At 35.4% G+C, this 24,742-nt stretch overlaps 1 protein-coding gene and 1 long non-coding RNA gene across 2 annotated transcripts in view; one reads left to right on the top strand and one right to left on the bottom strand.

The window, feature by feature from the left end:
* Positions 1-24,742, bottom strand: part of LOC141373160 (uncharacterized) — a 176,539-nt gene that overhangs the window by 15,911 nt on the left and 135,886 nt on the right. Inside the window, exon 3 of the long non-coding RNA XR_012378860.1 lies at positions 3,698-3,783. This is a non-coding gene — a long non-coding RNA (uncharacterized lncRNA). The remainder of the gene's footprint in view (positions 1-3,697; positions 3,784-24,742) is intronic.
* LOC112821775 (small ribosomal subunit protein eS27) lies at positions 6,161-6,466 on the top strand. The gene has a single exon (XM_025869137.2). It carries the CDS (start codon positions 6,184-6,186, stop codon positions 6,436-6,438), a length of 255 nt encoding a protein of 84 aa, XP_025724922.1. The 5' UTR covers positions 6,161-6,183; the 3' UTR covers positions 6,439-6,466.

Here is a 24,742-nt window from a genome sequence, read left to right as displayed (position 1 = left end):
AGGATTTGGTATGTCCTTTCTGTCATTTTACTTTTAAATTTATCTATGTGTTATTTTCAAATGAGCTTGTTAACAATATAGTTGTCTCATGTTTTGTACCGAATCTACCAACCTCTGTCATTTGTTATATTTCAGTCATTTACATTAAAGTAATTATTAAAATTAGGACTTATTCTTGCCATTTTTCTTCCGTTTGTTCCCTCTTTTTCTTGTTCCTCCTTCTCTTTACATCCCAGTGTGTACTTGAACATTTTCAGAATAACATTTTGTTTTATATGTAGTGGTTTTTAGAATATGTCTTTGTAAAGTTTTCTTAGTTTTTGCTATAGGTATTGCTATATGCATAGGTAATTTATCACAGTACATTATCACAGATGTCAACATTCTACTAGTTCAAGTGAAGTGTTAGAAATCACATGTCCACGTAGGTTCCTTTATCTTTCCCCAATTATCATTTATAATTGTTTAGAAATTCCCTCCAAATATGTTGAGCATTATGCCAGATGTTATTATAATTTTTCTTCAACCATCTAATATGATTTTATATCATAAACTATTTATGAATATGTTTATATACAGATGTTAATAAACACATATTCCTTGTCCTGTCACTTGCAATGGGCTAAAAGAAATACATTCAAGTAGCAACAGGCACTTCTAGTATATGGATCTTGGTTCCTAGTGCCATTCTTCAATAAAAGGAACCAGGGCTCCTTGAACATGTGGGATATTCTAGAGCTGAGACACATATAAGATGAGCATGGAGCATTTTACAGTTCCAGAAAGTAAAAGACTACTAACACACATACAAATGCAAACTGTTGGGGGTATGTCATAGAGACAGGGTACGTACCTAATATATAACAAACACATAAGTCTACACTGATTTAAATAAATAATTGAATAAATGAATAAGTGGGAAAAATAGGCAATCACCCATGCAGAGGATTCAAAATAACTTATGGAGATTCCAACTCAAATATGTGGAGCATAACTCTTCAGTCCTCAAGTGCAGGTTGCTTCCTTCCAAAGAGCACAGCATGGCAAGTGTAAAAAAAGATCTGACAACACTATCACAGCCCACATAATCAAAGTCAACGTTAACAGTATCAATAGAATGATGAGTCATGTTGATAGTATGTACCTTGACATCCTTGATTAAAATGGCACTTTACAACTCTCTTGTCTTCTTCCCCAAAACCCATAACCCCAGCGTAATCATGATGCAAACATCAGACCAGTCCCAACTGAGGGACATTCTATAAAACACCTGACCAGTACTCTTCAAAACTGTCAAATCATAAAAACCAAAGAAAGTCATAGGAATCTCATAGCCAAGAGAAGGCTAGGTGGACATGAAGAATAAATGTAACATTGTCTGGTTTGTATTCCGGATCAGAAAACTGATATCATTATAAAAGTAGGAAATATGAATAAAGTTTGGCCTTTAGCTAATAATAATGTATCAATATTGGTTCATTACTTGTTATAAATGTACCATACTAATGCAAGATGTTAACAATAGTGGAAATTAGGTGTCTTTGTACTATCTTCACAATTTTTCTCTAACCTAAAGTTCTTCCAAAAATAAAGCTTATTTAAAAATAATAACAAAATCATTGTTCACAATGCTCTTGTACTGTGTACCACTTTAAAAAAAAATGTTTTTCTGGTTCTTCACAGAGAGTCTATTCTGTCCATTTCAAAATCCATGATATCATACTTTAAATATCTGAACCTCTTTCTTCATTATTAGATTATGCATATAAAACCAGCATAAAGTTTTACCTGACTGTAATTACTTACATATTTCCTACTTTTAATGCATTATTAATATTTAGCATTAGTTCTCTCTATTTTTACCCTCAGTTTTGACAACACTTTGAAATAAGGCTTTTCAATTACTATTTTATGTCATGGTTCACAAAAGAAAGGACTCTACCATCCATAGCAACTGCTCAGAAATGAATGTCAGGCATTCTTCCCACCCACTTTCAAGGTGATCATTGAATGAGGAGGGCAAATGTGTTCTCATTTTATTTTTTTCACTCAAATTCCATGTCTCTGGGAGGAAAGTGATTTTGATCTTCTGGCGGAATGAGCAGAGAATGGAATTTATAAGACTCTTGGGGAGATGACTGAAATATAAAAGATAGTATATGAGTGCTTTACAGCAAAACTCCTAGGAGCTTAAATTCTGTAAATGAATTACAAATGCTCTCTTATAGAGAAGAACTTAAAATTGAAAAAGAAAAATCTTAGAGGAAATGTTATTGATAACAATGATATCACCGATTTTCCTAATTTAAGCCACAAATTATATTAATGATGATAATAAATAATATACAATATCACTGTAAAGATTTCAACAAAAATATACATGAAAATATTTAGTAAACTGTAACACTATTGTAACAGATGCTAAGTAAGGCTTTTGCTTTTCCCCAGAATTTGTCACTAGGACCTACAGCTGAGAAGAAAAAAGAAAGCACACTTTGCAGTCTCCTCAACTCAGCCAAAGGCAGACCCCACTGACTTAACAGATTTCAACAAAAGACAGAAAATGTTAGACAAATATGTTTACAGTGTCATTTTACCATACACCAAAGTAAGCTAAGGCTTAGATGGAATAAAAAGACTAGGAATTATTGAGGTTGGGGGGCTTATTAAAAACATGGTATTGGGCGCCTGGGTGGCTCAGTTGGTTAAGCGACCTGAGCCTTCGGCTCAGGTCATGATCCTAGAGTCCCGGGATCGAGTCCCACATCGGGCTCCCTGCTCAGCAGGGAGTCTGCTTCTCCCTCTGACCCTCTTCCCTCTCGTGCTCTCTATCCCTCATTCTCTCTCTCTCAAATAAATAAATAAAAATAAAAAATAAAAATATTAAAAAAAAAAACATGGTATTAAGGGGGTGTCTGGGTGGCTCAGTTGGTTAAGCGTCTGCCTTCAGCTCAGATCATGATCCCGGGCTCCTGGGATGGAGTCACACATCCTTGGGCTCCTTGCTCAGTGGGGAACCTGCTTCTCCCTCTCCCTCTCTTGATGCTCCTCCCTGCTCTTTCTCTGTGTCAAATAAATAAATAAATCTTGAAAAAACAAAACAAAACAAAAACATGGCATTAAGAAGAGAGCTTTTTCTCTCTCTGACACATGGGAAGAAGTGAAAGTTGTCCCCTTTTCAAGGGACAAGCTGAGCATTCTAAATGTCACAGGTAAAAATCTAGTTTGTGTACATAGAGGACAATGAAACCTTGTTCCACCATTAGAATTTTATTGAGCCCTTGAAGCTCTAAGCCAAGCCTTGGCACTACTGACACTTTTAACTTGATAATTTTTGTTGTAGGGGGTTCTCCTGTGTACTGCAGAATGTATTAGCAGCTACTCTGGCATCTACCCCCTACATACCAGCAGAACCACCTCTCCCCTAATCTTAATCAAATATTCCTCTGAATGTTGCCAAATGTCCCATGGAAGGAAAAATCAGGCCAGTTTGAGAAAACTGCTCTTTTTTCCACTATAGTTCTGTCAATGTAGCACAGTGCAAAATGTGAGAGAGATTTGGAGGACATAAATAAACATAGACAAGTTGTCTGCATTTTGCCCATGAGAATAACCTGCAGCAGAAAGATTAAACTGTTCTCCAAGAAAATCACAAATACATCAATACCATTACTGAGAGAAAACAACTGGCTCCTACCTTTATCCCAGCCTTGGAGTTGATAAGAAACGGAGGTATGTTCAGACAAGTTGCTGGTACCATAAGTCTTCCAAACAAAAGCCTGCCTGGTTTAGGGGAAGAAGATATATTAGAAATAAGATACAAAAATTTTATTATGCCACTATAATCTTTATGCCAAAACCAGAAAAGAATACAACACAATAGAAGTAAAAACCAGTACCATTCATGGATATAGATATAAAAAATTCTTAACAAAAAGTTAGCAAATACGGGTGCCTGGGTGGCTCATTTGATAAGTGTCTACCTTCAGCTCAAATCATGATCTGGGGGTCCTGGGATCCAGCCCTGCATGGGGCTCCCTATTCAGCAGGGAGTCTTCTTCTCCTTCTCCCTCTACCCTTCTCTCCTCTTGTGCTCCCTCTCTCTCTCAAATAAATCAAAAAAATCTTTTAAAAAAAAGTTAGCAAATAATACCCAACAATATATAAAAGAATGATACAGCATAGTCAAGTCAGAATGCAAATTATTTTAACATGCAAAAAACAATGTAATTCACTACATTAAGTTAGATATGTTAGACAAGCATTTCTATAAATGCAGAAAAAGTATTTGGCAAAATACAATACTCATTTTTTAAAGATTTATTTATTTATTTACTTGAAAGAGAGAGAGTGAGCACAAGCAGGGGAAGTGGCAGAGGGAGAGGGAAAAGCTGACTCCCCGTTGAGCAAGGAAGCCCTACGCTGGGCTCAATCCTGGGACCCTGAGATCATGGCCTGAGCTGAAGGCAGCCGCTTAACTGACTGAGCCACCCAGGCACCCCTAAAACTCATTTTTTAAAAACATTCAACACACTAGGAGGAGAAGGAATTTCCTCAATCTGATAAAGAACATATATGGAAAGCCTATACTACACATACTGGTGAAATCCTGCATGCTTTGATTTTAAGACAGAGACCAATACAAAAATGTACAATCTCACATTTTTATCCAGCATTGTAATGGAGGCCTGTCAGAACAGTAAGGAAAAAAAAGATAAAACAAGACTAAAAAGAAGAACTCTTGATTTTCAGATAAATCCTTAAAATCTACAAAAATCTTCTAGGGGTTACATATTAGCAATATGTAATCAATATACAGAAGTCAATTTTATTTCTATATACTAGTAATTAATAATTAGAAAATAAAGTAAAAATATTATTGTTAATGCTATCAAAAAACTATAAAACTTATCCATAAGTCTAACAAAATATGTGCAAGCTCTTCATATTAAAAACTATAACAGAGAGCAAGAGAGACAAATCAAGAAACAGACTGATCACAGAGAACAAACTGATGGTTACCAGATGGGAGGGGGATGGGTTAAAAAGGTGAGGGGTGTTAAAGAGTGCACTTGTCATGATGAGCACTGGCTGATGTATGGAATTGCTGAATCACTCTATTGTACATCTGAAACTAATATAACTGTATGTTAACTGGAATTAAAATAGAAACTTTAAAATTTTTAAAAGATAAAAAAATAAAACTGTTGCTAAAATCATAAAAAAGTCACTTGTAATAAAGAATCCATAAAAAACAAAACTATAAAGGTAAAGGAACAAGAATAGCCAAAATAAAAATTAAAAGAAACACAAATTCAAAGGGTTTGCCCTACTCAACTTCAAGTCTTACTAAAATGTATGCTAATCAGGATAGTGTGATATCAGTAAAAAGATAAACATATAAAGCAATTATACAAAATAGAGAGTCCAGCCATTCGATATGATAAATAACTTTCAATGATAAAGTCGAAACAACTGAGTATGGTAAAATATTTCTAACTAAAGGTAGATATCTATGAGAAAGAAAAAGAACCCCAGCCCCTACCTCACACCAAACACAAAAATCAATTGTATTAAATAATAATCCTAAATGTAAAATCTAAAACAGTAAAGCTACTAGAGGAAAACACAGAGGAATGTCTTTAAGACCCTGGGATAAGTGAAGATATCTTAGATGAAATATAGATTATGTGAAACATAACAGAGAAAAAAGTAAAAAAGGTCTTCATAAAAATAGTGGAAAACATTTGCAACATATATATTTGAAAAGGGATCTGTATTCAGAATATAAAAAAAATTCTTGCTTTTAGGAATAAAACATTTAAATAATGAAATAAAAGAAGACTTAATCAGACACTTCCCAAAAGATATGGAAATGACCAATAAGCACATGAACAAGTATTTATCATAAATTATAGTAGAGGAAATGCAAATTAAAATCACCGTGAGATAGAGCTACACATCTACTAATACAGTTAAATGGAAAAGACTGAAAACACCAATTTTTGGAGATTAATTTATAGTTGTTAGGGGAGTGGAATTAACAGCCACTTTAGAAAACTATTTGCCATTTATTAGAAAGTTAAACATTTACCCCATGACTTAGTGATTCCAACCCTAAGCATTTATGCAAGAAAAAAGACAACTTAGCCTTTCCGGCGGTGACGACCTCCCCACGAGAACATGCCCCTCGCGAAGGATCTCCTGCACCCGTCCCCGGAAGAGGAGAAGAGGAAGCACAAGAAGAAGCGCCTGGTGCAGAGCCCCAACTCCTACTTCATGGACGTGAAGTGCCCCGGTTGCTACAAGATCACCACCGTCTTCAGCCACGCACAAACGGTAGTTCTGTGCGTCGGCTGCTCCACTGTCCTCTGCCAGCCCACAGGAGGAAAAGCCAGGCTTACAGAAGGATGCTCCTTCAGGCGGAAGCAGCACTAAAAGCACCCTGAATCAAAATGAGTGGGAACCTCTCCCAATAAAACAATTTTTGATTTAAAAAAAAAAAAAAGACAACTTATATCCACAGTCTTGCAAAAAACGTTCATGTTAGTGTTCTTCATAATAACCAAAAATTGAAAACAACTCACCATTCCTATCCTAGAAAAGCAAATATTTATAAAACGAACTACTATAAACCAAGGAAAAAGAACTTCTGATATATGCAAAAAAATAAAATATTTTTAACATGAAAAATATTGTGGCAAGTGAAACAATGCAGACACACAGAAAGGGCTGCAGAATTCCAAATATATAAAATTCTAGAATTGACAAAACATGGCCTATCTATTGGAGGCTTATCCCTCCTTCTTAACTTGACAATGGATCTTATCAAAGCTGTCCCTTCACACTCCAGTCAGGGCAACAGTGGCTTCCTTCCTAAAGTGATTGTGGTAAACACAGACGTGAGCCACCCAGAATCTGCATCAAGTAAAGGCTTCTTGCTCAGCCCTCGGCAAAGAGCAGGGAGGCTGAGCAACCAGCTTCCAGCCATTATTTCCTTTATGGCCTCCCTCAGCTGCACAGTATCTCTCCCCTGAGTTCACACCCTGGCCAGGGCAGCTTGCATATGGTGACTGAACAAGAAAGGTATGTGGAGGCCGGTACATTTCACCCAACATGGGATACTGATGAGTCAACATTCGCTCCAGCGCTCCCCACCAGGTTGCCTGGATGGCAGTTCACTTTCTCTCTCTAAAGCAATCCTCCTTCCTTCCCCCCCCCCCTTTTTTTTCCTTCCCCTTCTTTTAATTGTGTTGCTCCCTAAAGAAAGATTTTAATCCTCAGGCTTTGCCTTGGTATCTGCTACTGAAGAATCTAAAATCTTTCTTGTGATTGCTAAACTGTTTAATTATGTAGTAATTCATTGCCCAGAAGTAGTGGGATAAATTATATACATTAAATAAAATAAGCAACATGCAGTCATATCAGTGTTCACATTTAACTATAAAAATCATCAGAGCAAAATTTACTATATGTTATTCTAGGACTATGGGTAAATCATGCTACCTAAAACTACTTTTTCTGTGCAAGTGGCTGAAGCTGGAAAATCAAGACATAGTATGGATGTCTCATAGCAACATAATCACCAGGAGATAATATCTCTGTTATTTATGGATTTGAAAAAAATGTACTATAAAAACATATAGTGTAAGCTGACTTGCTATCAATCAGACCCTTTTGTCAAAAGCATTTCTGCCTAGACTGTCTAAAGAAATGTTGAAGCAAAAACATGGAAGCATAGAAAGAATGTGATTTGTGATCCCATGGTACAATAGTTATCCTCTTTGTGTCTGAATGAATGTATTTCTTCCCAAAGCTTTGGTTTTTCATTCTGTAGATGCCTGAATACAACTAAATAGAGGCTGCTTCTGCACAAAATGGCACTGAGATTTCCCACACTATAACGAGTATTTTGTTTTTTCCAGAATTGAGTGGAGTTTGTACTTAATAAAAATTTTTAAATGTTGAGTATTAAGGAATGACCTTAACATTCGATTTCTATCTCAAGTGAGAAAAGGATTTTTGTAATATATTGGTACACATATTTATAACTTATGTTTGTCTTTGACCAATAGATTTAAAATAGTGCTATCAAGGCAGAGGATGTGAAGATACCACTAATTATGTGTCCACATAAATATCTACAACTCAAGTTTAATTGTTTACAATATATAATACTTCAATAAGGCTACACATGCTTGGTACAGTAAAACAGTAATCTGAAAAATATGCAGCTTTCTAGCCAGCAGAATATTGCGATTTGTGCCTTTTCTTTTTTATTTAGTTGAAACCTCTTAAAAGTTCTATGCTGTTGATAATTGTAAGCCAAGAGGGAAAAGAAAAGAATCCTTAATTTTTGTTTGATCTTATCACCTAAGGTAATAGCTAAAAGAATTCATTTATTTACAATGGATTTCTAGAAATTATTAAATTATATGTAACCTGTGATTTCCATGTAACAACACATAGGTCTAAGTAAACACATTTAATATAATACTAGACTTTGTGGAATTGTAAATAAAATGCTTCCACATTCATTGCTCCTAAAAACAGGTTTTTATAAAATTTAATATTTCATAGAATTTTTATACTAAAGTAGTTATTTCCATTATGATAACCTCCAGAAGAACATATGGACCCATTACCTTTTGGTAAAAAAAAATTATGATAACCTCCAGAACAACAGATGGTCCCTTATCTTTTGGTAAAAAAAAAAAAAAAGCAATGTTAATTAATGTTTTCTTCTATACTCACTGAAGTTTTTCAGTCTGATAATAAAAGACCAATCTTTCATTGCATAAATAAAACTAAATAAACTAAAACTAAATAAAAATAGATTATCCACAGATTATCCACAGAATGAAGTCCACCATAAAGCAAAGTTCTGTCAAAATGTATAACCATTTATTGGGCCACGAAGTTATTTCATGAAGAATTTAGGGTTTTAAGCACTTTATGTCAAACAGTGTCAGTTACTGCATTTCGGGCTAGACAAGGAATAAATTTAAAGGTTTTCTAAATTTGATTTGTGTAAAAATAATGAATATTTAGTGATTTTATGAATGTAGTGAGAGCTAGTGGGTTGAAAGCTTCCCTACCTACATTCCTCTGCAAAAATAATTGCTAAAACTATCAGTCACTGATGAGTTACTGTTTATACACATAGATGTTGACGTAAGGATAAGTAGCAGAGAGTATCTTTTAAATTGTCTAAAAAAAATGCTAAGTAATTGCTTTCAAACAATGGGAAAATGAAAATTCTACTTTAATCTTCTAGACTGACAACTTGAAAGTCAATCATTTAAAAACATATACAATAATTTGCGAGGTAGTGAGGGAAAAGTGTTTTGCTGAAAAGAATGTGGTTGATCATATGAAAGAAGTACAACACTGAATAAGAAAAGAAAAACTCTTCATGTTGAAAAGATCAGGGAGAATGTTACAGAAGCAACTTTGGAGCCTTACCCTCCTTCTCATATTAGAAACCAAAACCAACCAATAAAAAATGAACTTTTATCTTTCTTAGAAGACTTAAAAAAAATCAAGAATTCTTTGGAGGAAGAACAGCCAATGGATGAGAAAAGTCATTTAGGGTCAAAATATTTCTCTATAGGACTTGATTATGGTGAAACTGTTCTATACACAGAACCAGGTAAGACAAAGGAGGAATTTGGCTATTACTCTAAGAAGTTAAGAGAGGAGGAAGAGGAGTAAAGTGGAGTTGGGTCATGAAAAAATGGATGTCTCTCACAATGTGCTTCTGAAACTACAAAAGTTACCAAGGGTATGGTGATTAACATAACATAAGAAAAAAAGAAAAGAAAAAAAGTTACCAAGGCAGGGTACCTGGATTGCTCAGCTGTTAAGCATCTACCTTCAGCTCATGTCATGATCTCCATGTCTTGGAATCGAGCCCCATGTTGGGCTCCCAGATCAGTGAGGAGTCTGCCTTCCCCTCTCACCCTGCTTGTGCTCTGTCACTCTCTCTCTCTCTCTCAAATGAATAAAATCTTAAAAAAAAAAAAGTTACAAAAGCTCCAAACTATTAAAAGGAATTTACTTTTTATGGAAACAAGTAACAATGTCGGACTCTGAATATAGGTTCATTTTGGCAAAATGGGGATTGTATCCAATAGAAACTGGAATTGAAGTCAAATAAACCATATGTGACACGAAAACTCTAGGAAAGTATAGAGAGGATACTGAATGTCCTAGCCTTTGGGATTTTCTTATGAGCCAAACTGTATCATATATTTCAAAGCCAACTACAGGGTTAAGCAAGTCAATCTTTCCTCTGTTATCTATTTCTACTATTTCCCATTCTATGAGGCCTCCCCCCCCACCGCATTAGTGACTCTGTTTCTTTCTTAAACAAGAAGTCATTAAAGTAACTGGATTAAACCCAAGATGGAGTCACTCAAGCTAAATCCCTCATCAGCAAACCAAACCTTTTCTGTGCTCAGCAATCACAGAAAAGGAAGGCATAGGTCAACCGAATTGGTGTTTGCTTGCTCAGCACAAGTTACCAGACCTTGCTCCAAGACTTCCATTTGTTCCATACAATGAAAGTAACCTTGGAATAACCAATCCAATTTTGCCTAGTATGACTTCCCTGTTCCTGCTTCCTTCTGCTGTAACAAGCTTATATGTGGTCATTCAGTTTAAAAACAAAAAATTTCCTTAAGTTCTTATTTGTATTTCCTCCTTTATTTTTCTGGCAAACTTCCTCACATATAAATGACACTAACAGATTTAATTATTTCCCTTTGACTTCTTAATCCATAGCAATCTTTTCCAAGTTCAAACCTTACTGACTGCTATAAAAAGTGATGAATAAATTCCTCTTTTCTAAAATGTAATGTTTTCTTTATATTGTTTTTCTTATTATCTTAATTAATATCTTTAATATTTGATACCCGAGACATTTATTTAAAGAATTTAAAGAATGTTATTTCTGCAATCTTACTTATTTCTATTATACTTATTTTATCTTTGCTCATTCAAAATGCAATTTGTTATCACTATTTCTTCCTCTGTGTTCTTAAATATAAGTGTTAGTCATGGTCCTCATTTCTTTTTTCTTAACCTCTTTTTGGGTTCTCCATTCACTAATATAGCTTCAGTTATCATCTTGAAAATGATAATAAAAACAATACTTGTTAAATACTTATTAAGAACCTAATTCTATGATAAGAATTTATTGTGTATTTTTAAAATTTAATCTGCATAATAACTTTGTGAGGTAGAGACTCTAATTTGCAGATAAGGAAACTGAGACTGAAGTAAATCAATAGCATCCCAATAACATGTAGCTAGTAAGGTGCAAAATTAAGACTCACAATCAAGTTTCTTTGACATCAGAGTGTAAACTGGAGCTTCTCTTCTTAACAAGCTTAATAACTTGATCTTAACCACACCAGGTCATAAAACACACTAACAAAAGTATATCTGAGGCTTTTACCTCTTTTTTGATAAATAGCATCACAATTAATTTCCTATTAGAAGAAAGTGAGGAAGCGGAAAATAATGAAGAGAAAGGAGAAACACATGGGATGTGCTAGAAATGTATAACTGGAGGGGAAGGGGAAAGTGGGGAGCCATGGGTGATACAGGGAAAGGAAGAAAAAAGGAAAAACTTACATGATTACCAACTTAATAATATTCACAATTCTTTGAGTTTGGTTTAATTACCTATGTTCTTATTTATTTATTTAAAGATTTTATTTATTTATTTGAGAGAGGGTGAGTGAGAGGGACAGAGAGGGAGAGAGAATCTAAAGCAGACTCCACACTGAGCACAAAGTCCGATAAGGGGCTCAATCCCATAGCTGTGAGATCATGACCTGAGCCAAAACCAAGAATGAGAGGCCCAACTGGTAAACTTATCAATTCCACTGCCGAAGATGTCTAGTCAATGGCAACCTCACCCATCCAAGTACTTAAAATGGAAAATTGGAATTGTATCTGATTCATTGTTTATCCTATTGCCCATGGTCAATGTTGTGAAAATAAAATGACAGATTCAATTTAAGATTATATAATTTACTAATATTTCTCATTAAAGAAAAAAAAAGTGGGTAGAAAGACACAGTAAGCATTGACCCACTCCCCAGTCTTCTTAGGACCTAGAAGTTAAAAATGTTCTTCATGTGGAATAAGAGAATCAGCTTTCCAACTTAAATAAGCCAAAGATCTCTCTCAAGAAGTACTTTTTTTGTGTGTTCAAGAATCTCTCTCAACACAGGAAGCCATGGAAAAGTATATGTTGAACACATGGAGCCATTGGTGCAGGATCCGTAGGCTTTCTGAACTAGAAAGACTGAGTAAAGTTCACACCAATTCATCCTTTTGAGTTGCACATTTAGACATTTAATATGATTGGTAATATATTGTATGATTCCTAATGTAGTTGACTATTAAAAAAGATGTACAATCACATGCTGGGGTGATAGATGAAGAAAGGGTAATTGCTCCCCACTACCACAGTGAGAGGGGATATTGGCAGAAAGGAGGTAACTGGTGGAGAATGAATGTTTTCACAAATAGGAATAAACTATAAAAATAGAAAATTATATTTGAATTCTCCTAAATAATATTAGTCCAGAAGTTTTTAAAGACCACACCACAAACACTGAAATCATTTGCTCAGTGTTTCCAAGTATTTTAAGACTTCACAAAATTCACTATTTAGTCTATCTGTCGTGTATATCACAGGGCAATTCCTTTTCACTCTAGGTTGGAATTTCCACAATACTGCTGAGACTCGGGTATTTCTTCTAAGAATTTGAAATTTATCTTGTAAATGTTAATTCCTATTAATATTTATAGCATATTTTAACTACTTTTAAAAAGTCTGTGAATAATGTTTAGTTTTATTTATAAACTTACACACCTTAAAACATTCCTTTTATAAGCTAAATGTCACTTTTATGAACTTTAATTTCTTACCTAAAAAACAAAACCATCCATAATAATAAATACTTCTTATATATCTAACAAATTAAATAATAAATAAAATAATCCCAAAGTCATTCTAATATATTTAGATTTTAATTTAAAGCACGGTAAATATATTATTCAATTAAAACTTAAATTGAGTTATAACATTATAAATCTTATAGTCAAAATTATTTATTGTAAATATGTTAAATGCCAAATATGTACATTCTCTTGGCAAAAAATATATATTCTGGTTTACACAGAACATATCTCTACATTTAAGCTATATCACCATTTATTTGGTCTCAAAGAATTTTGTTGCTACATGAATATCAATAACTTTATTGGATTTTGTATTTAGAATCTTAAAATATGAAATTTTTCTTCTAATAAAAAAGTGAAACAATAGAAACTTAAATGTATGTTTACATTTTTATGTGCCCGTTAAATTTGATGGAATCTTTCATTTTCTTATAACCTCAGAGTTATCCAACCCACAGATTTTTAAATAGTATTCATTTGAGATTTGAATATAATATGTAATTTTCTTACTTTAAGTGACAATACATGGCCTGTTCCACTGACATTTATGTGGAGAGAAAAAATATTTATTTAACACTAATTTCTGCATTTTACATTGACATAAATGGTTAAGAAGTGTGGATATGATTAACAAGATTTAAAGAGTAATAAACTCTATTCCATTTTCCACCAAAATTTTTAAATTAATCTCTTAAATATATCATTGTAGATTCCTGGCTTTTCATAGATTCAGTATGATTTTATGATCGCTGTTCTTTTCTTGTATTAAATTCCCATAAATTTGGACAATGTGTGCTTTTATAACATAGTTTTTACATATTTTTGACATAATCTCCTTAATCTTTGAACTCTTTGTTTCTGCCACATTAAGATGCCCCTGGATCATCTTGCATAATTTCTATCCTAGACATGGACTAGCTATTTCTTCAAGAAATCTTGCTACTTTTGTAGAAAATGGTATAGAATTTCTATGAGAATTAATTAAGTTAAAATATAAGAAATATTTTTAAATAATTATACAATATTAGTATTATTACATAGCTCCCCTATATGTGGTAGTCTCTTTCAAACCAATCTCTATTCCACTCTGGGGAGAAAAGTAAATCACAGATATTTCCTATTTCACTATTATTAGATTTAATCCTGTATATCTCTTTTCCCATTTCTGCTGGTAAAATTAAACTCCATCTACAGAGATGAATTTTGCTTCGATAAAGCTAATAAATTTTAGAGATCAAATATGTAACTCTTTATAATTGCCAAATAAGATACAAAATGAGATAAAAGAGCTCAATATTCTTTCTTACCTGCATGTGTAGAAGGAATATATCACAGTGCATTATAACTAATTTAGGTAATCTGATTTGATAAAGTGTGAAATTGAGAACGTTTAGAAGAATAACAATTTTTTTTTGCTGCAATACAGAATATAAATGTTCATAAACGTTCCCCATTTGTTATTCCCCATAATATAAAACAGTCTTTGAAAGTATAATTTGAATAAGGGGGTCTCATAGGACTCCAAAGACTTTGAAATTATTTCTGTACCTTAAAAAAATAACTTCAAAAATAAACATAAGGGTAGAGGCGGAGCAAGATGGCAGAGGAGTAGGAGACCTGGATTTCGTCTGGTCTCAGGAATTCAGCTGAATAGGGATCAAACCATTCTGAACACCTATGAACTCAACAGAAGATCGAAGATAAGAATAGTAACAACTCTCTGAACAGAAAAGCGACCACTTTCTGGAAGGTAGGACGTGCGGAGAAGTGAATCCGAGGCGATATTCGGGAGGATAGAAGGCGGAAGCCCCTGGCAAGTGATGGAGCCGCGGAGCACAAAATCAGAACTTTTAGAAGTCAGCTCCGCTGAGGGACGTCGCTCCAGTGGCTAAGCTGGGGGTGGAACCCTCGCGGGACAGTGTGGTCTCAGGACCCTCGGGGTCACAGAAAGACCGGGGGTGCCTGAGTGCGGCAGAGCTCCCAGGTATCAGAGTGGGGAAGCTGGCTGCAGAGACGGAGCCAAGGCGCAGGCTCTCAGCTTGGGGTTGCCATAAACTGTGATCCGCGGCCCAGTCGGGCTACTCCTCCTCCAGCAGGGACCCAACAAGCGGCAGAGCCGGGGAGACTCCCCTTCCTCCCCCAGGAGGAGTGGCGCGGGAGCACACCGCAGGGATCTGCTGCGTTTGGAGACTCCACATGGGGTCAGGTGCCAGACATAGAAACGCTCGATCACAGGCCGGGTGAACACGGAGTGTGGCCGGAGACCGGGGAGACGGGAGTGACTGCTTTTCTCGGGGGCACAGTGAGGAGCGGGGCCGCGAGTTCTCAGCTCCTCCGGGCGGAGATTGGGAGGCCACCATTTTCACCCTGGTCCTCCAAAACTGTACTGAGGGCTTGCAGGGAACAAAAGCTCCTGAGAGCAAACCGGAGCAGCTTGCTTAGCCCAAACTCACAAGGGCGGGGCAATTCCGCCTCTGGCAAAGACATTTGAGAACCACGGCAACAGGCCCCTCCCCCAGAAGATCAGCACGAACAGCCAGCAAGTCAAGAGCAAGTTTACTGATCAAGGAGAACGGGAGAACTCCAGTGCTAGGGGAATACTGCACATAGAATTCATGGCTTTTTTACCATAATTCGTTCGTTTTTCAAAGTTTATTTTTTTAACTTTTTTTTTTGAATTTCTATTTTTCCCTTTTTCAAACAACATCTTATCAAACCCTTTTTAAAAAAAACACTTATTATTTTTCATTTTTAGAGTCATATTTTTATTCCTTCATAGTAGTTACCCTTATTTTTAGCATATATATATAAGTTGTTCTCTCTTTAAAATTTTGAGATACAATTTCTTCTAACAGATCAAAATATATCCTAAATCACTAGTGTATGGCTTTGTTCTATTCTCCTGCCTGATCACATTCTCTCCCTTTTTTTTTCTTTTTTATGTTTCTTTTTCTTTTTAAATCTTCTTTCTTTTTTAAAAACAACTTTTTATCAATTCCTTTTATAAAATCTTTTATAATTTTCATCTTTACACTCATCTGCCATCCCTTCATTGTATCAGCCCTTATTTTCAACATCTATAAGTCTTTCTTCCTTTAAAATTTTAGCAGGCACTTTCTTCTAACAGACCAAAATATGCCCCAAAGCTAGTGTGTGGCACTAATCTATACACTAGCCTGATCATATTTGATCATATTCTGTTTTTTTTTTTTGTTTTCTTCTCTTTTTATTTGATTTCATCTTTTTCTTTTCCCTTTTTTTTCCTCTTCTTTCTTTCACTTACTTGTCCCCTGATTTCAGGACTTTTCTGATTTGTATAGAGTATATTTGCTGGAGATGTTGTTAACCTGTTAGCATTCTGTTCTCTCAATCATCTGTTCTCCTCTGGACAAAATGACAAGACGAAAAAAATCACCTCAGCAAAAAGAACAAGAGGTATTACCGTCTGCCAGGGACCTACTCAATACTGACATTAGTATGATGTTGGACCTAGAGTTCAGAATCATGACTTTAAAGATACTAGCTGGGCTTGAAAAAAGTGTGGAAGTTATTAGAGAAACCCTTTCTGAAGAAATAAAAGATCTAAAATCTAACCAAGTCGAAATCAAAAAGGCTATTAATGAGGTGCAATAAAAAATGGGGGCACTAACTGCTAGGTTAAATGAGGCAGAAGAAAGAATCAGCGATATAGAAGACCAAATGATGGAAAATAAAGAGGTGAGAAAAAGAGAGATAAACAACTACAGGATAACGAGGGCAAAATTCAAGAGATAAGCGATACGATAAGACAAAACAACATTAGAATAATTGGCATCCCAGAAGAAGAAAGAGAGAGAGGGGCAGAAGGCATATTGGAGCAAATAATAGCAGAGAATTTCCCTAATGTGGGGAAGGAAACAGGCATCAAAATCCAGGAGGCACAGAGAACCCCTCTCAAAATCAATAAAAATAGATCAACACTCTGACATCTAATAGTAAAACTTACAAGTCTCAGAGACAAAGAGAAAATCCTGAAAGCAGCTCGGGAGAAGAGATATGTAACCTAAAATGGTAGAAACATTAGATTGGCAACAGACCTATCCACAGAGACCTGGCAGGCCAGAAAGGACTGGCATGATATCTTCAGAGCACTAAACGAGAAAAAAATGCAGCCAAGAATACTATACACAGCTAGGCTAATATTGAAAATAGAAGGAGACATAAAAAGCTTCCAAGACAAACAAAAACTAAAGGAATTTGCAAACACAAAACCTGCCCTACAAGAAATATTGAAAGAGGTCCTCTAAGCAAAAAGAGAGCCTAAAAGCAGCATAGATCAGAAAGGAACACAGACAAAATACAGTAACAGTCATCTTACAGGCAATACAATGGCACTAAATTCATAACTTTCAATAGTTACCCTGAATGTAAATGGGCTAAATGCCCCAATCAAAAGACACAGGCTATCAGATTGGATTAAAAAACAAGACCCATCAATATGCTGTCTGCAAGAGAATCATTTTAGACCCAAAGACACCCCCAGATTGAAAGTGAGGGGGTGGAAAACCATTTACCATGCTAATGGACATCAAAAGAAAGCTGGGGTGGCAATCCTTATGTCAGACAAATTAGATTTTAAAACAAAGACTGTAATAAGAGATGAAGAAGGACACTATATCCTACTTAAAGGGTCTATCCAACAAGAAGATCTACCAGTTGTAAATATCGATGCCCCTAATGTGGGAGCAGCCAATTATATAAGGCAATTAATAACAAAAGCAAAGAAACACATTGACAACAATACAATAATACTGGGGGACTTTAACACCCCCCTCACTGAAATGGACAGATCATCTAAGCAAAAGATCGAAAAGGAAATAAAGACTTTAAATGAAACACTGGACCAAATGGACTTTAGTGACATATACAGAACATTCCATCCCAAAGCAACGGAATACACATTCATCTCTAGTGCCCATGGAACATTCTCCAGAATTGATCACATCCTAGGTCACAAATCAGGTCTCAACCGGTACCAAAAGATTGGGATCATTCCCTGCATAGTTTCAGACCACAATGCTTTGAAACTAGAGCTCAATCACAAGAAGAAAGTCGGAAAGAACTCAAATACATGGAGGCTAGAGACCATCCTACTAAAGAATGAATGGGTCAACCAGGAAATTAAAGAAGAATTAAAAAAATTCATGGAAACCAATGAAAATGAACACAACTGTTCAAAATCTTTGGGATACAGCAAAGGCAGTCCTGAGAGGAAAGTATATAGCAATACAAGTCTTCACAAGAAACAAGAAAGGTCTCAAATACACAACCTAACCCTACACCTAAAGGAGCTGGAGAAAGAACAGCAAATAAAGCCTAAACCCAGCAGGAGAAGAGAAATCATAAAGATCAGAGCAGAAATCAATGAAATAGAAACCAAAAGAACAGTAGAACAGATCAACGAAACTAGGAGCTGGTTCTTTGAAAGAATTAACAAGATTGATAAACCCCTGGCCAGACTGATCCAAAAGAAAAGAGAAATGACCCAAATCAACAAAATCATGAATGAAAGAGGAGAGATCACAACCAACACCAAAGAAATATAAACAATTCTAAGAACATATTATGAGCAACTCTATGCCAGCAAATTAGATAACCTGGAAGAAATGGGTGCATTCCTAGAGATGTATCAACTACCAAAACTGAACCAGGAAGAAATAGAAAACCTGAACAGACCTATAACCACTAAGGAAATTGAAGCAGTCATCAAAAATCTCCCAAGAAACAAAAGCCCAGGGCCAGATGGCTTTCCAGGGGAATTCTATCAGACATTTAAAGAAAAATTAATACCTATTCTTCTGAAACTGTCCCAAAAAATAGAAATGGAAGGAAAACTTCCAAACTCATTTTATGAGGCCACCATTACTTTGATCCCCAAACCAGACAAAGACCCCATCAAAAAGGAGAATTACAGACCAATATCCTTGATGAATATGGATGCAAAAATTCTCACCAAAATACTAGCCAATAGGATCCAACAGTACATTAAAAGGATTATTCACCATGACCAAGTGGGATTTATCCCTGGGCTGCAAGGCTGGTTCAACATCCGCATATCAATCAATGTGATACAATACATTAACAAAAGAAAGAACAAGAATCATATGGTCCTCTCAATAGATGCAGAGAAAGCATTTGACAAAGTACAGCATCGTTTCTTGATCAAAACTCTTCAGAGTATAGGGATAGAGGGTACCTACCTCAATATCATAAAAACCATCTGTGAAAAACCTACAGCGAATATCATTCTCAATGGGGAAAAGCTGAGAGCTTTTCCCCTAAGGTCAGGAACGCGGCAGGGATGTCCACTCTCACCACTGCTATTCAACATACTATTAGAAGTCCTAGCCTCAGCAATCAGACAACAAAAAGAAATCAAAGGCATGCAAATCGGCAAAGATGAAGTCAAACTCTCACTCTTTGCAGATGATATGATACTGTATGTGGAAAACCCAAAAGACTCCACCCCAAAACTGCTAGAACTCATACAGGAATTCAGTAAAGTAGCAGGATATAAAATCAATGCACAGAAGTCAGTGGCATTCCTATACACCAACAAGACAGAAGAGAGACAATTCAAGGAGTCAATCCCATTTACAATTGCACCCAAAAGCATAAGATACCTAGGAATAAATTTAACCAAAGAGGCAAAGGATCTGTACTCAGAAAACAATAAAATACTCATGAAAGAAACTGAAGAAGACACAAAGAAAAGGAAAAACGTTCCATGCTTATGGATTGGAAGAACAAACTCTGTGAAAATGTCAGTGCTACCTAAAGCAATCTACACATTCCATGCAATCCCCATCATAATACCATCCACCTTTTTCAAAGAAATGGAACAAATAATCCTAAAATTTGTATAGAACCAGAAGAGATCCCGAACAGCCAGAAGAATATTGAAAAAGAAAAGCAAAGTTGGCGGCATCACAATTCCGGACTTCCAGCTCTATTACAAAGCTGTCATCATCAAGACAGTATGGTACTGGCACAAAAACAGACACATAGATCAATGGAACAGAATCGAGAGCCCAGAAATGGACCCTCAACTCTATGGTCAACTCATCTTGGACAAAGCAGGCAAGAATGTCCAATGGAAAAAAGACAGTCTCTTCAACAAATGGTGTTGGGAAAATTGGACAGCCACATGCAGAAGAATGAAACTGGACCATTTCCTTACACCACACACAAAAATAGACTCCAAATGGTTGAAAGACCTAAACGTGAGACAGGAGTCCATCAAAATCCTAAAGGAGAACACAGGCAGCAACCTCTTCGACCTCAGCCCAGCAACTTCTTCCTAGGAACATCGCCAAAGGCAAGGGAAGCCAGAGCAAAAATGAACTATTGGGATTTCATCAAGATCAAAAGCTTCTGCACAGCAAAAGAAACAGTCCACAAAACCAAAAGACAACTGACAGAATGGGAGAAAATATTTGCAAATGACATATCAGATAAAGGGCTAGTATCCAAAATCTATAAAGAACTTATCAAACTCAACACCCAAAGAACAAATAATCCAATCAAGAAATGGGCAGAAGACATGAACAGGCATTTTTCCAAAGAAGACATCCAAATGGACAACAGACACATGAAAAAGTGCTCAACATCGCTTGGCATCAGGGAAATCCAAATCAAAGCCTCAATGAGATACCACCTCACACCCATCAGAATGGCTAAAATTAACAAGTCAGGAAACGACAGATGTTGGCGGGGATGCGGAGAAAGAGGAACCCTCCTACACTGTTGGTGGGAATTGAAATTGGTCCAACCACTCTGGAAAACGGTATGGAGGTTCCTCAAACAGTTGAAAATAGAGCTACGATATGATCCAGCCATTGCACTATTGGGTATTTACCACAAAGATACAAATATAGGGACCCGAAGGGGTATGTGCACCCCAATGTTTATAGCAGCAATGTCCACAATAGCCAAACTGTGGAAAGAGCCAAGATGTCCATCGACAGATGAATGGATAAAGAAGAAGTGGTATGTATACACAATGGAATATTATGCAGCCATCAAAAGGAATGAGATCTTGCCATTTGCAACGACGTGGATGGAACTGGAGGGTGTTATGCTGACTGAAATAAGTCAATCAGAGAAAGACATGTATCATATGACCTCACTGATATGAGGAATTCTTAATCTCAGGAAACAAACTGAGGGTTGCTGGAGTGGTGGGGGCTGGGAGGGATTGGGTGGCCGGTGATAGACATTGGGGAGGGTATGTGCTATGGTGAGCGCTGTGAATTGTACAAGACTGATGAATCACGGATCTGTACTTCTGAAACAAATAATGCAATATATGTTAAGAAAAAAAGAAAAAAAGATAGCAGGAGGGCAAGAATGAAGGGGAGTAAGTCGGAAGGGAGACGAACCATTAGAGACGATGGACTCTGAAAAACAAACTGAGGGTTCTAGAGGGGAGGGGGGTGGGGGGATGGGTTAGCCTGGTGATGGTATTAAAGAGGGCACATTCTGCGTGGAGCACTGGGTGTTATGCACAAACAATGGATCATGGAACACTACATCAAAAAAATGATGTAATGTATGGTGATTAACATAACAATAAAAAATTATTAAAAAATAAAAAAATTTTAAAAAATAAACATAAGGGTCTAGGTTGGATCTAACCTGAAAATCAACAGTTACCACAGTAATAATTTTGTAGTTGATATTTCTGTCTCCCTAATTTGTATAAATGCTTATAAAATCATCTGTTAAAACAAAAGAAGATAGTGACATTTTTCTATTTTCCCTACCATGATATAAAAATAAAGGATAATGACTGTGCTAGAGTTATTATTTAAGAAAATAATTACAAGACACAAGTTTTTGTTTAAATTTCACTTATTAGTTATTTTTCTAAAACCTAGAATCAGTGTGTTTATGCCAAGCCTCTGTCCATATTTATAAAGACTTGCCATCACCTGACCAAATATCTGACAATGATATTTGAGCTCTTTTAAAATCTGGTACCAAGCTACATTTTTAATTCATCTGTTTCTATTGGGATTTCTAACTATACAGCTTTTTTCTCTTTCCAAAACTATGCAGGCTCACATATCAGGGTTTTGCCACATCCTAAGCATCATTCTGAAACTACTTTGAGACACGCATCCATTTACACAATTTTTTGCTGCAATACGGAATATAAATGTTATGAATATAAAAATATATTTATATGAATATATAATAAATTTATATATATTTATATAAATATAAAACATCTACCATCTGTCTTGCTCACACTCCCAAGAGACACAGCACAAAGAACAACTGAATGCATTAATTCTATTCAACTGTTACTCTGTACTTTTATTTTTATTTATTTGATTTTTTTCCCTATACACATGATGTTGGTCTAATTGCTGGAAAAAGAGTTGTAAGTTTTCTTCACTTTTCTTATTCATGCTAGAAGTCTAAGGATAGTATGATTAGAACCCAAGAGATAAAAAAAATTCTTCAATAAAATACCAAATAAAATCCTTGATATACTTATTAAAATCAAAGTCAAAAGTCTTTCAGAAGTTGTTATTTCTTCAAAAATCTACTAGAAGTCTCAGGCAACCTGAGAAAGGAGATGTTCAGGGAAGTGGATGCTTTCCTCCTGTTTTGTCCCTATATACAGCATTTCCTTATGTGTGATGGAGAAGAGAACAATTACAATTGAATTTTATTTTATTTCTGATCTTATTTTGTTTTTCATCTCTGGAGAGCTTTAGACATCTTACAAAATCGTTATTCAATGCATGTCTTTAATAACTATCAGAGACTGTGACCCTTCTCTGCCTGCCTTTTCTCTTGTTTAAAAAAAAAAATCTTACTTATTTTTCATGAGTAAATTTAGACATCATCCATATCTTTCAAAAGCCTTACCTAACAGAACCCTCAGATTACCTATCACTATCTTCCAGCACTTTGGTATCAGTTAGAATTACTTTTTACCACATATATCAAAACAAAATAAAATAGAATAGTTTGAAAATGTATGTTGTACTCATAAAAAACTGCACTGAGAATTAGGCAGACTTGTGGAATGACATGATCAACAGGACTGCAGACTCCTCCATTTTAGCACTTCAAATCAGTTTAAAATAGCTAATTCTTGCAAAGTTTTTTTACTTTGTTTTCATATTTTAATTGAATTAAAGGCAGTTTAAAGAAGTATACATGAGAAGGAAAGAAGATACATAAGCAGATGCTGGGGCTTGAGAAGAAAACTCAAACACATTCAGGTGGTGCAGGGTTGACTGGAGTGTTGGTCGAGTTCCTGGGAGGATAGAGGGAGGATTGGAGAGGAAAACTAGGGTAGAAGCAAAGAATGTACAAATTGATATGCCTTACAAGAGAGCTTGGGCTTTCTTTGAAGATACATAATAATCTTCGTATGATTAAATACATTTTATCAAAGTAACTATGTCAATAGCATGAAGATAAGAAATACAGTGCAAAAAGATATAGAGATTTACAGATTAAGAAATTCATCTTGATGAGTGGGGTTGGAGGCTTCAGTTAGGTCAGAGGGACTGGAATTGGACAAGCTTACATCAGATCTTACATTTAAGTCTCATTGCAGAAGGCACCTTCCGTTCCCAATAAGCAGTTTATGTTCTTACTACCACAAGGGAGTGCTATTTTGTTTCTTTAATGAGGAGATTAAGTATTTAGATTTAGTGGGAGAATCAGGAAGATGTCTTTGGCTGTTTTGAATGTAGTTTCTGTGGTCTTAATAAGGAAATTCTAAGGAAATAACAGTTTCAAAGGCAGAAAATGAATAAAGATATAAGCTAAGCAATTATACTGATGAGCTCCAACTTGACCTCTATCAAATACAAAACATGTAACCACATGAATCAAAAGGTTGAACTGGAATTGAGCCAACAAAATTGTTCAAAGACATATAAGAAATTTATCTGTAAATATTTCATTTTTCATCTTGTTTCATCACCATTTTATATGCTCTTTTATGTTCATGTTCTCCTTTAAACACTTCCAATGTTCCTACAGGGCATGTCAGTATAAATACCAGAAAACTACATTTTCATTCACTCCTTATCTACTGAGCAAGGGGAATTCAGGAGGGTAGATGAATTTAATAAAATTAAACAATGCATAATTTGTGACTATAAACATCTATGCTTATTCTTAAAATTATTATTCAAAGAGAGTGACTATATATATATATGTGTGTGTGTGTGTGTGACAGAATACATTTTCCTTCCATTATTATAAGCCTCATAATTCCAGTTTGAAATCATTTCACAGACTTTTATATACATATACAAATATGTAATTAAGCTACATTTGTAAAACATTACACACACCTAAACTAGATATGTGTTAAAACTAGAAGGAGCACTGAACAAATCTTTTCAGTCCATTAATATCATAATAGAGTTGACCCTTGAACAATATGGGGGTTGGGACACTGACTCCTGCACAGTCAGAAATCCAAAAATTCATGTATAACTTTTGACACCCCCTAAAACTTACTCAGAGCCCACTGTTGACTAGAAACCTTATCAATAACATAAACAACTGAGTAACACATATTTTGTACGTTATATATATTATATCCTGTATTCTTACATTTAAGTAAGGTGGAAAAAGAAAATGTTAAGAAAACCACTAGATACCTAGGAATAAATCTAACCAAAGAGGCAAAGAAACTGTACTCAGAAAACTATAAAATACTCATGAAAGAAATTGAGGAAGA

The sequence above is a fragment of the Callorhinus ursinus genome, unplaced genomic scaffold (assembly GCF_003265705.2).
Source record: "Callorhinus ursinus isolate GAN/ISIS: 27379988/994484 unplaced genomic scaffold, GSC_fseal_2.0 scaffold8, whole genome shotgun sequence".
Classification (NCBI taxonomy): Eukaryota; Metazoa; Chordata; class Mammalia; order Carnivora; family Otariidae; genus Callorhinus; species Callorhinus ursinus.
The sequence above is the reverse complement of the archived record's forward strand: the minus strand, read 5'-3'. Positions and strand labels throughout refer to the sequence as shown.

Coding starts and splice junctions, on each gene's coding strand:
- LOC112821775 (XM_025869137.2), top strand. CDS start 6,184: ATGCCCCTCGCGAAGGATCTCCTGCACCCGTCCCCGGAAGAGGAGAAG.